The sequence below is a fragment of the Nicrophorus vespilloides genome, unplaced genomic scaffold, assembly GCF_001412225.1.
Source record: "Nicrophorus vespilloides isolate i.1.1-1 unplaced genomic scaffold, Nicve_v1.0, whole genome shotgun sequence".
Classification (NCBI taxonomy): Eukaryota; Metazoa; Arthropoda; class Insecta; order Coleoptera; family Silphidae; genus Nicrophorus; species Nicrophorus vespilloides.
In genome coordinates, this window is record NW_017100112.1 from 406,087 (window position 1) to 417,781 (window position 11,695).

At 34.2% G+C, this 11,695-nt stretch overlaps 4 protein-coding genes across 6 annotated transcripts; 2 read left to right on the plus strand and 2 right to left on the minus strand.

The window, feature by feature from the left end:
* The first annotated feature begins 7 nt into the window (after positions 1–7).
* On the plus strand, positions 8–3,106 carry LOC108568605 (DNA polymerase alpha subunit B). Its single transcript, XM_017929795.1, has 8 exons — positions 8–177; positions 239–459; positions 1,450–1,502; positions 1,558–1,831; positions 1,896–2,380; positions 2,438–2,641; positions 2,721–2,907; positions 2,956–3,106. Exons 1-8 carry the CDS (start codon positions 90–92, stop codon positions 3,073–3,075), a joined length of 1,632 nt encoding a protein of 543 aa, XP_017785284.1. The 5' UTR covers positions 8–89; the 3' UTR covers positions 3,076–3,106.
* LOC108568606 lies at positions 3,102–3,855 on the minus strand. 2 transcript variants are annotated; one of them, XM_017929796.1, is made up of 2 exons: positions 3,460–3,855; positions 3,102–3,396 (listed from the first exon to the last, which is right to left on the minus strand). In XM_017929796.1, exons 1-2 carry the CDS (start codon positions 3,849–3,851, stop codon positions 3,117–3,119), a joined length of 672 nt encoding a protein of 223 aa, XP_017785285.1. In that variant the 5' UTR covers positions 3,852–3,855; the 3' UTR covers positions 3,102–3,116. The 2 variants fall into 2 exon arrangements, with proteins under 2 accessions (XP_017785285.1, XP_017785286.1); XM_017929797.1 differs by having other exon boundaries at positions 3,102–3,308; positions 3,460–3,524.
* Positions 3,856–4,090: 235 nt separating this feature from the next.
* LOC108568566 (CCA tRNA nucleotidyltransferase 1, mitochondrial) lies at positions 4,091–6,218 on the plus strand. Of its 2 annotated transcripts, none has more exons than XM_017929740.1 (4): positions 4,091–4,222; positions 4,277–5,072; positions 5,124–5,612; positions 6,152–6,218. In XM_017929740.1, exons 1-4 carry the CDS (start codon positions 4,163–4,165, stop codon positions 6,187–6,189), a joined length of 1,383 nt encoding a protein of 460 aa, XP_017785229.1. In that variant the 5' UTR covers positions 4,091–4,162; the 3' UTR covers positions 6,190–6,218. The 2 variants fall into 2 exon arrangements, with proteins under 2 accessions (XP_017785229.1, XP_017785228.1); XM_017929739.1 differs by lacking the exon at positions 6,152–6,218 and adding an exon at positions 5,859–5,941.
* On the minus strand, positions 5,650–6,500 carry LOC108568567 (exosome complex component RRP46). Its single transcript, XM_017929741.1, has 3 exons — positions 6,331–6,500; positions 6,166–6,279; positions 5,650–6,109 (listed from the first exon to the last, which is right to left on the minus strand). The coding sequence occupies exons 1-3, from the start codon at positions 6,419–6,421 to the stop codon at positions 5,664–5,666; spliced, it is 651 nt and encodes a 216-aa protein (XP_017785230.1). The 5' UTR covers positions 6,422–6,500; the 3' UTR covers positions 5,650–5,663.
* Between the last annotated feature and the right edge of the window lie 5,195 nt (positions 6,501–11,695).

The window sequence follows — 11,695 nt, forward strand, 5'->3', positions numbered from 1 at the left end:
CGTATAAGAACGAGGAAGTTGTTTTTGGCGGTAAAGTATGTTTAGTTTTTCGGCGTTATAAAAAGTTGAAAGAAGTTATTGTTGGTGATATGGCTCTACAGACCTATGATATTAAGAATATCTTGGAGAATTTTGAATTTCTAGGTCATAAACCCAGCGAAAGCGTGCTGAATAAATGTAAGTACAGATAATTCGTAAATTTGATTGTAAAGGTTATGTGCTTTGTTATATTCTGCAGGCTTAGCGCTCTGCAACAAATATGCTATCAACGAAGAGGATTTCGTGGATATGTGGGCCGCCTTTGCGATCACCCATTTGAAAGGTGCAGCACCGTGTATTGAATCCCTGCAGTCCTTCGAAAGGAGAGAGTTGTCGAAGCCCGTGCAAAAAGCTACCGACATATTACACCATCCATTACCATTATTACCATCTCAGAGTGTCGCTCCGAGTACACCGAAGGTATTGTCCCTTTGCCCATTTGCAATAATTTTATTAGACTAAATCTTGTGGCGGTTTATCGGCTAATTAATCGTTTAAAAATGGAGGAAACTCTAAAAAGTTTTACCACCATTTTTTTTACTCTTCAAAGCCGTCTTTGTTTCTTGGGCGGTGCGCTTGTCAGAGAGAGAGGGCCGCGATACGCTGAAGGTGAGAGCGGGATCGCAACAGGTCGTTTGCGCAGTGCCGGCCTGTGGAAGTTTTCTCAGAAACTTTTCAAGGCTGTCTTATTCTTGGGCCGCCATTTGTTGAAATCGTATCGGAAGACGCTTGGGTTTAGAAGAACGGCGGCCGCATCCACCGCCATAGCTTTCCCATATTCATCTACAACTTGTTCGGTATTGGTGAGTGCGTCGGAAAAACGCGCACTTCTTATCTTATCGTCGTCGATTTTCACCTGTTGATCGTTCGGTGTGTTTACATATTTTCCGCGCATTGGTGTAAACAACCTTTCTCTCTTGTTTTTGTTTTCCCTTGTGTGAACATCCAAGTATTAGTGTGTATCATTCCACAGATCTTCTAGCCAAGTTATTGGTCTTCAGTGGGTTTGGGTCTAGTGTCTCGTTTTATTTTAATTATATTCGTGACTAGATCCACACTCATTAAAGAACAATTGCTTAAAGCATCTTCAGCTTCTGTCTGCTCTGGAACATTTTATTTGCACTTGTAGAGATTGGTATGGTCTAGTACACGAGTTTTAATTTGCCACCGTGACTAGATCCTTACTCGTCTATATAAGTCCAGAATATATCATCAATATACAAAATATTATTATTATTGTACAACCTATAGCAATAAAAAAATATTTAATAATAACTATATTTATTTTTTATTTATAATGACATTTTTAATTTCTTGTTTTATTTCTAACGAATCATATGCATTTTCTATAAAAATGTAGAATTAAACTAAATATTGTTTGATTATTTTGCAATCTCTTTTGTTTTGTAGGCAGTCAATAAAATACCAATCCTGAGTGATGAAATTTCATTGAGTCCAAGTGTGTAAGTCACTGAAGAAACAATATATGTATTGTTTTTATTAAATACAATATCTTAGTTCTCAGGCTATACAATATTCTTCAAGAGAACATGCAGGAAAAGTTATTTTGTCACATGGAACTAACAAAAATTATGTATGTTGTATGCAGGCTGTTGCTGTTAAGCAGCACAGTGATAGCGGTGAATTATTAACATCGGATGTCAGATACATGTACGAATCAATGGGACGGAAAGTAACGAGTTTAGCGAGTATAACGACATCGGTAGCAAATTGCATCTTCAAGCAGCATAATCTGCAGATGCCGGAAAGGTATATTCGCGATGGGCAAGGTGTAAGTCTTTCAAATGTCAATCAAATTCCGTTTAATTAATTGTTAAAACAAATCTTTACAATAGGACGAGTTTCTATACGGTAGAATTATCTGTGATAGCGAAGGGAAATTGAACAAAGCTTCTGTGATGCTAGAGTTACCGAGGGGCTCGTTTTCTCCAGGGGACGCGATACCCATGAATCTGACTCAAATGCCTTCATATTCTTTGTACCCTGGACAAATAGTTGTCACGGAGGGTTTGATAGTTCGCGGACAGATTAACGTTGCTAAGATTTATCCCGGTGTTGACGAAATTCCTAGACAGAAGCCAGTTCTTAAAGAGAACTTGCAAATAATGACCGCCTGTGGGCCGTATACCTTGAATAACAACTTGCTTTATGAACCTTTGCAAGATCTGCTGAAAGTGGTGTTGGAGAAACTACCACACGTGTTGATCCTTACCGGACCTTTCATGGATGTTGATCATGACTTGATAGCGAATGGCTTTACTGAGGACTATGAAAAATTTTTCAATTCTTTAGTTGAAAGTATTATGCTGCCTTTAGCTGGGTAAGAATTGATTGTAATGAAGCGTGAATATATAGAGAACTGACGAATGTCTTTCAGCACAAAGACGACTGTAGTCTTCGTAGCTTCCCATAAAGATGTTTTTCATCACGTGGTTTATCCAACTCCGCCGTTCGAATTGAAACATCAATATTCAAATATGATCTGTGTACCTGATCCATGTGTCTTGGATATTGAAGGAGTTCTAGTTGGAATTACGACAGCTGATATAGTTTTTCACATTGCTAAACAAGATTTATGCTGGTAAGTTTTTGCTGGGATTTATTTAAACAGTGCAACTGTTGTAATCTATTTACGCTAATTAATTTGCACCTCTTCTTAGGCCTTCTGGGCTTAGTGATCGCATGTCACGTATCTGCCGACACGTCCTGAGCCAACAGCACTTTTATCCATTGTATCCACCGGATAAAACAATGTCCGTTGATCATGAATTATTGGAGAGATTCGGAATGTTCGAGAAAGTACCTCACGTAATGATATTACCTTCGTGCTTTAAACATTTCATTAAGGTAACTTTTCGCTTTATTTATAAGATTATACTAACTCATTAATTTCAGAATGTTAATGGATGCACGGTTGTTAATCCAGAAAAACTGGTCAAGGGTATGTCGGGAGGAACTTACGCCAGGCTCAATATTAGTACTAAAGATACAACTTGTGAGATCATACAGATTTAGTAAAAAAATATTTATTTATGTTTTTAATTCTCTTGCTATATTCATCTACCCAGTAACGATTGTTCGCTCTTCTTCATTTGGTTGATGACGTACTCCGTGTCCTCTTCCTCTAATTTCTCGTCATTATATCGGTTCGACTTCTTTTTCTTGGACACCACTGACGGACAATCGGTTAGCATGATCGTGTGCGTGTCTTCGTATTCCTTTTCGGAATCTGCTGTATCGTAGACTCTCTGAAAACAGCACAGCGATAAAATGCTGATCACCATTATCACCGGATACGTCAGGAAGAAGATCACATTCAAACAAAATTCCGTACGTCTAAAACAAATAATCGATTTTGTCAGATATTTTGCTGTGAGTCGTGAGCCAACTTCGACTTACAGCGAGATAGCCCTCACGGTCCTCTTCCCTGTTTGTGGGTGTACGGGCCATCCTATTATGTCGTAATTTACAGGATAATCTATGAGTTCTGGCTCTTGGTAATAAGGCAGTGGTCTCGGGAGATCAATTAGCGCCCCCAAACCGCACATACCGATCGGGGGACAGCAGTACAGACCCAAAAGTCCCTTCATTATACCCAGCATCAATAACATTAAGACCAGGCAAACTATCACGAAGAGGATGGCCAAGCTCGGGCTGTTGAACAACGTTATAACACCTACATCGTCGCAAGATGTACTGCGGATATCGCGCACAGTAGATTTTAAATGCGTGAGTTGCGACACTTTCTGTTCGAAACTGTTGTCTATATCATTCTGTGGAATTATAAACATATCATTTAAGACACTAATATGTTTGACAAAACTCAATAAAATCTATATCAAGCTATCATAGATAATATATTTACGATATTAAAAAAAATGAAATTCATTAAAATGATTGGATTCGAAGACGATAATTAATTGACTTATTCTTATTTGAATGTAATTTGATTTAAATATTAGTTAACAATAAAAAGATTAATTTGAATCCCTATAAGATTTGGAGACAACTTCTGCCCTCTTGCGGTTTGTCTAGTAGGGAAATTGCATACGTTTTTGTAGGTTAATTAATTGAATTTTCTTGAATTTGTGATATATAAATAATGATCCTATGTCGTTTAATCAAATACAGATTTACAAATAATATACGCAATTTTTCGAACGTAAGTGAGCAATAACGTTTGTGTGAATAAATCCTATTGGTATGCATTTAACAGCTTGCAGATCTGAGTCCCAAAGAGAGACTTGTAAGGTGCAAAGAGATGGCTCCAAAATATAGGAAAGACCCTGTCATAAAGGTGTTGAATACTACTGAATTCACATCAATATTTACTGAAGAACTGAACAGTTTATCTTCAATATTCAAACAGTATGGTTATGAGATTAGGATTGCTGGGGGTGCAGTCAGGGATCTGTTGTTGGGGAAGCAGCCTAAGGACTTGGATTTTGCCACAACAGCCACACCAGATCAAATGAAGACAATGTTCACTGAAGAGAACATTAGAATGATTAATATGAATGGTGAAAAACATGGGACTATTACACCAAGGATCAATGATAAGGAAAATTTTGAAGTTACAACTTTGAGAATTGATGTAGTAACAGATGGTAGACATGCAGAAGTACAATACACCACTGATTGGTTTCTGGATGCAAATAGGAGAGATTTAACAATAAATTCAATGTTTTTGGGATTTGATGGAACAGTGTATGATTATTTCTATGGTTTTGATGATCTCCAGAATAAGAGAATAGCTTTTGTTGGAGAAGCCTCACAGAGAATTCAAGAAGATTACCTCAGAATATTAAGGTATTTTAGATTTTATGGTAGAATAGCTGAAGAATCAAATAAACATGAAGAGGAGACTTTGAAAGCTATTAGAGATAATGTAGATGGATTGGAAAGAATATCAGGGGAAAGGATATGGGTGGAACTGAAGAAAATATTAGAAGGAAATTTTGCAGGTGAAATTATGACTAAAATAATAGAGTGTAATATTGGACCATATATAGGTTAGTATTAGAAATACATGATAGATATAAATATTTAAAATATATTTCTAGGTTTACCAAAGGATTGTAACACTGAAGATTTATTAAATGTTTGGAAGCATTTACAAGGTGTTGATACGAATGCAATTACACTATTGAGTTCATTGATTAATTCAGATGAAGAGGCCATGGTTTTGCATGGTCGATTGAAATTCTCTGCATTTGAAAGGGACTTGCTGTTATTTTTAGTCCAAAATCGCTCGCCTAAATTAGAAGAGAAACCTTTGAAGCCATATCAGAGATTGGTGTTGCTGTCTAAAAATAACAAAACTAAGCTGTGGGTGATCGAGCTCTTGAAATATCTGAACAGTGAACATATTAAAGAGTTTGAAGATTGGGACGTTCCAAGGTTTCCTGTTAACGGATCCATGCTAAAAGAGAAGGGAATTGCAAATGGCAAGGAGATGGGTTACGTTTTAAATAAACTAAAGGATCATTGGATTGAGAAGGATACATGCTTAAGCGCGGAAGAAATACTGAAAGAACTCCCGCACATTTTAGGTGATTTAAAAGAAAAGACAAAGAAATAGTTGTTGATACAAAAAAAAGTATTTATTTCTTATTGTATTTCCCATTAATTACTTTCCTGTAATATTCAAATATTTTTGCACTTCCTTTCTTGCAGAGGTCAAGCGCTTGCTCATATTGTTCTAATTTGAAAGTACCTGTTGTGTGAGATGCAACGATTCTCCCTTCTGAACTCTCAAAAACAAACACAAATGTAGCTTTGGCTTTTTCTTGTTGCAGTTCAGTTGGATCTACAATTAAATAACCTTCTTGATCCAAGCAACATGTAGCAGCAGCAATTAAGAACTTCATATCAATGCCAGAGTCTAGCAATGCTAAGCAAGCAGCATTTACAGAACATGAGATCAGTTCACCTCCACTTTGCATTTCTTGAATTACTACTTGTATTCCAGACCTAGGATATAATGTTGATACTAAAGCTGTTTCACATATGTTTCTTATTATTGTCTCATACAATCGGTCTCCAACACCTAACAGAATTTTCATAAATTATTAACATATTTCATTTTTAGATTTAACTACACACCTGGTAAACCACTTTTCGGTCTAAAGAAAGTTTCAACACTTCCCCTATCTATTAACATTTTCTGTGGTTTAACATCAATTGGTCCATACACTCCAGCAATAACAGTGCTTTTACCTGAAAATACAACTATATTGGAAAATGTTTTGTTTTCATACAAGTATTTACCTTGGCTATATATTGTTGAACCATCTGGTCTAGTTAGATTACCAAAATTGGATATTGGCATGCTGCAATCTGTATTTGAATCCATTTCCATTATAGATAATATCCTTTCAATAAAAACAAAGTTCACAATTTCAAAAATTAGCAGGGTTATGTTATTTCATGTTATTCAATTTAGGTTATGTTTATTTTTTTACTTATTTACTAATTGACATCTCACAATTAAAACTAATACTTCTATAGAAATAATATATATATATATAATTATATGAAATTCCCTAATATTATAACTAATTTATTAGTGGTTTATAAATTGAAGAATTCACAAGTTATATTATTGAAATTGTTTCACTATCTACTTCAAGATGTCGCCATCGGTATTGAATCAAGCATTTAAATTTAAATAGTACACAACTTTTATTAAATGAATTAAGAATATTATTAAACAGTTTAGAATTATGCAAAACATTTAATAACAATTGGAAAGTAATGATCTGCAGAAATATGTTTAAATAATTACAATTTACATAATAGAAAAGATGTATTATTTCTAAACTTTAAAGTATTTATTAAGTAATTAATTGCATTTAAATGTTAATTTTCTTGTTTTATTTAAATTTTGCTTCATATTCATATTTGGGTAATAATAATTGATTTAGTGGAAATGCAATGAAAAAAACCTGATGAAATCTCATATTAACACATTTTTGTACGTAATTTTTGTTTCGCTCATATTTTGTCTACCTGTTCAAAATTTAATGGGAACGAACTTGAATCCTATTGGAATTAATGTAGTAATGCTTCTTCTTACTTCTTCCTGGTGACTTTTATATCGACTCAATTATGTCAGCTTGTACTTATTGAATGGTTATATAACAACATTGGACTCCGATGACAAGTGGAACTTCGAACAGGTCAATTATTATATAATATATAAAGATGCATTTTAGACGGTAGCTGTGGGTTTTGCTGTTGTGTAATAATTTGATAAGTGCCTTAGTTATTCTAGGTTTGTTATCCACTGGCAGGATCTCTAAGGATGTGGGAAGTTGAACGTTTATGTTAAATTCTACGAATGATAGAAATGCTTAATTAAAGACACAAAATATCCTAAAATTAATTTCGTAATTTAGGGTAGAATTGTTCTTGGATATACATGGAATGTGCGCGCATATGTACAGTTGCGTATGCACGATGTGACGCAATACAAATGAACGCGAACAACGATGGGTTCCGTGTAATCTTAACGCCCGGCACCATTAATTATTCGGATAATTAATTGCGAAAAGGAAGAAGTTTAATGTGCACTATGCACACACTCGCACACACACACAGTACAGAGTGTGCGCGTCTGGATGTAGTTGCACCTGTGGATTCGTCATCTGCTGTCAGTAATTATCAGAGGGGTTCTAACAGACAACACAAGCGGAGGCCCCCATTTACGCCCCATCGGGACCCATCACGATTAACAATAACTCCATAAGTGCATAAAACGATATGCTTTGCAGACGGTACTTTACGACCAAGCCTATCATTAACTTGTCTCTAAACGCACACAAACGCATCGGCACAGAAATGCCGACACACATCCTTCTAACCTTCGCTGCACCGGGAATCAAAAGAAACAAATTGTATGAAGAAATAATAATAATAATAACGATAATCATAATAAAGAGACGGTGCGCGGAATGATTAGCAACATTTCACGCTCATTAAGTAATTAAGTCAATTATGAATACAATGGCGAAATCCGGACCGCACCGCTTTGTTGGAAAAGCTGAAACGCACATGTTTTTTGTTTTCTAATTGCTCCGGCTTTGACGATACCACGGAGTCACGGTGACACGTCAAGAAAAAAATAAGGATAACCAACTTCTGTGAGATGTGCAGTCATGGAGAACAATAAACTGCAGATACAGAAAACCAGATATGGCGTACATCAGACAGTTAGAGTGAAGAACAGACAGTCAGAAGAACAAACAATATTTATGAATTTTATAAAAAAAAAAACATTGAATCATATTTTTTTTTAGATTTTATAGTATGACCTAATACAAATTTCGAACGCAATTTATTCCAAGAAACTTTAAATTGTTTAAATGTAAATTGAATTTATACCTAATTATTGTAAAGCAAGTATTTTAATTTATATAATACATAATATAATTAATTTTAATTAATCAATAATAGTTCTTCCTAAAATAACAAAATATGTCATTATATATAATAATATAGTTGAATATTATTCTAATATTATAGTCGTCTAATATTATTGAACTAAAAGCAATTGTATAAATTAAACTTGAACAAATTTGAGCAAAACTCTAGATTTCAATAATTCTGAATATAAAAACATTTTACAAAATAATAAAATAAGTAAAATTTACAAAATCAATTTATCAAATTTCTAATTATAAATTAATAATGAATTCAGTAATTAAAAGATTCTGTTATAATAAATATAGTTTTCAATTTTTTTTGTAAAAATTGGCTATGCCATATGAAAATATTATTGAAATGATTGTTTAAATTGAAACAAATAAGAAATTATTGAGATAAACTACAATTGTAGATGATTTTTATAACCTCTATATTTTGAAAAACTCCGACAAAAGTATTTAGTTTGATATCATAAGTTAGAGTTAATAACAACTAGGATACTATTGGTTCCTCAGGAGATGTATAATCCAGGTTAGAGGTGAAATAAAACAATAATTATAGTATGTGAATTCAAACTTAGACTGGGTTATAGGGAATTAACAAATAATAATCGGTTAATTTAAATTGGGCAAATCTCAGCTACTAGTTGAGAATTGTTCTTCATTAAGATGATCTCCAATTAAATTTATAAGACGAAACTGTTACAGAAAGAAAAACTTTTGATTTAGTAAAAATTATAACAGTTTAACATGTCTAGTGGGACATTATTATAATTTTCTAGGAAATGTCCAGGCAAGAGGAATTATCTTTTAATTTGGTTGGTATGTCAAACGATGAATCTTGATAGTCCATACCATCCGATGTTGATTCAGTTGACGTAGTTGTCTGTTTGTTGGGTCAAGAATTCCTTAAATAGTTAAAAACTGTTTTCTTTTTCTCAATTTATTGGTTTGAGTTTCAAAGTTGTTCAAGGGAAAAACTCCAATTTTAAATCTATCTACACTTGATAATTGTAGATTTAGAGGTGCTGAATCGTTTTAGAGCCATTTCGAAGAGTCACTGATAGGACAGGTGTCATCTCGATCCGAGATGGTATTTGCTGGTCTTTTGTTGATTCGGATAAAAGGGAGCTCGGAAAGAAGACGACGGAAAGTCGGTTATTATCGTGGGGTGAGTGTGTGTATGCGCGCTGTATAATTTGTGGTTGCGGCTGCGAAATTACAAATTACACACATCGGACTTCTAGATAATTGTTAAAGTGCAGGTTTCGGGAATCGCCCCGAGTGCACGGGGTGTCGGAGGACCTCACCTCCTCTCTTCTCTCTCACCGAATGGTAGAGAGGAAGGATGGAGGGACGAAGGTTTCTGTTGTTGCCGACCGACAGAGGAATATCGTTATTTGTATTAAACGAAAGGAAAGCGGTAAAACGTGAATAAATGTGAGTTATGAAGATGCTCAATGTTAATGACTATCGTCTACATGGCCTAATTACCGTATAAATATGCAGGGGTTCGGCCCCTTTGGGGCCCTCATTGTGTTTCCCCGCCAATAAATAATATTCTTTATACGATCCTCGCCGCATACACATCCAATATTTTTCTTACCCTCTTTCAATTACCTGAGGATTTTCTAATTAAGTCCATCTGTTTCTTAACGGCGCTCCACACAAATAACACCACAATCAAGAAAACTATTCCCTTTCGCCATTTAATTACCGACACAAACACACACACACAAATGCACGTTGCGAACCCCCTTCCGCCCAATTGGTGCCCTCTGGAGACCCGAAGAAGAAGAAAAATAAATAAATGTCCATTTGCATAATTTATTATTGAGTTTCTCCGCTCCGAAGATGTAACCGAGCAACAGGAACACGCATTAATGTTGATTGCGATTAACATATTCAAATTTCCTACGCCCGATTTGCATAATTAATAAAATGCCACTTGGCTCCTTTCTAATATACATCATCACGAAAAATTACATGAAAAAAAAATCAAAAGATACGTCCTTTCGTCCCTTTCTTTCCTACAAAAATATTTGAGTATTAATTGAATTGTTATTTTGGGGAATTTAGAAACGATTACAATTTGGGGAAATTTAACTTGAAAGTCGAACAACCTGAAATTCAAAACAACTTTCACGTTACTACTAGATGACAAAAAGCGACAAAACTATTCGGCAACTCATAGATTATCAATATAATATAACAAATTGATATTTTGAAAATTATTCAGTATATTTATTTTAATAGAGACACGGATGAAATTTATCGACGTATCATAAAAGAAATTCATTGAATTCCGCTCCAAGAAAAAGATAATTAATTTGTACACGTTTTTGTTTTATTCCTTGTACGGAATTTTATTGTGATCTGAGATGTAATAATTCTTGATATAAAAAAAAATAATGTATTTTCTCTCGTGCGTTTTATCTGAATACATCTCGTACAACGTTTATATTAGTCAGGAAATTTGTTATTTGATACCTTTTACTATACGAGATTTATTCGTTTTACTTTAATAACATATACATAATAGAACAATTCTATTTTTATAATATACATTTACTAAAACTTTTTACTAACGCTTTGCAATTGTGCGATTTTGTTAGTCTTGAAAACATTAATACAAAAAACTTCTTACAAAGTTTGTAAAACAATGTACTGATTACAATAGTTAAACAATAAATTGTTTGTTTAAATATTTCTAATTCTATTAATATTATTTAATAAATAATTGAGATTTTATGCCTGAAGTGATCTCATGCTTATATATGAGAGTATTTAAATTATGAAAGGTGTGAAAATGTTGGTGCGACAGGCAATTTCCTTTTCGTTCGCAGTATTCTCCCAGTTTTGTACGTTTCATTATTATTTTTATTTCTTCTTTAAAAAGGTGCGGAACAATAAAACACTTATCACAGGAAATGCGATGCGATTCTTATCGGCCATTTTAATTATCATCACACCTGATATGCAGACACACCGAGCTAAACGTACGCAAACATATGGGCTTTGAAATTATATTGTGGGCACTATAAAAGCTACATTGCGGAAGGAAACGAGCGTTACGTTGTCTGTCTTCTTGTTGTTGCTGTTGTTATGCCAGGTACCCACATTATCAATTCCTTTATTAATTTAAGGACGGCAATTTGCTAGAAAATCGTAAAACCGTCTTATTAGCATTCACCTTTATTGGCCAGTTA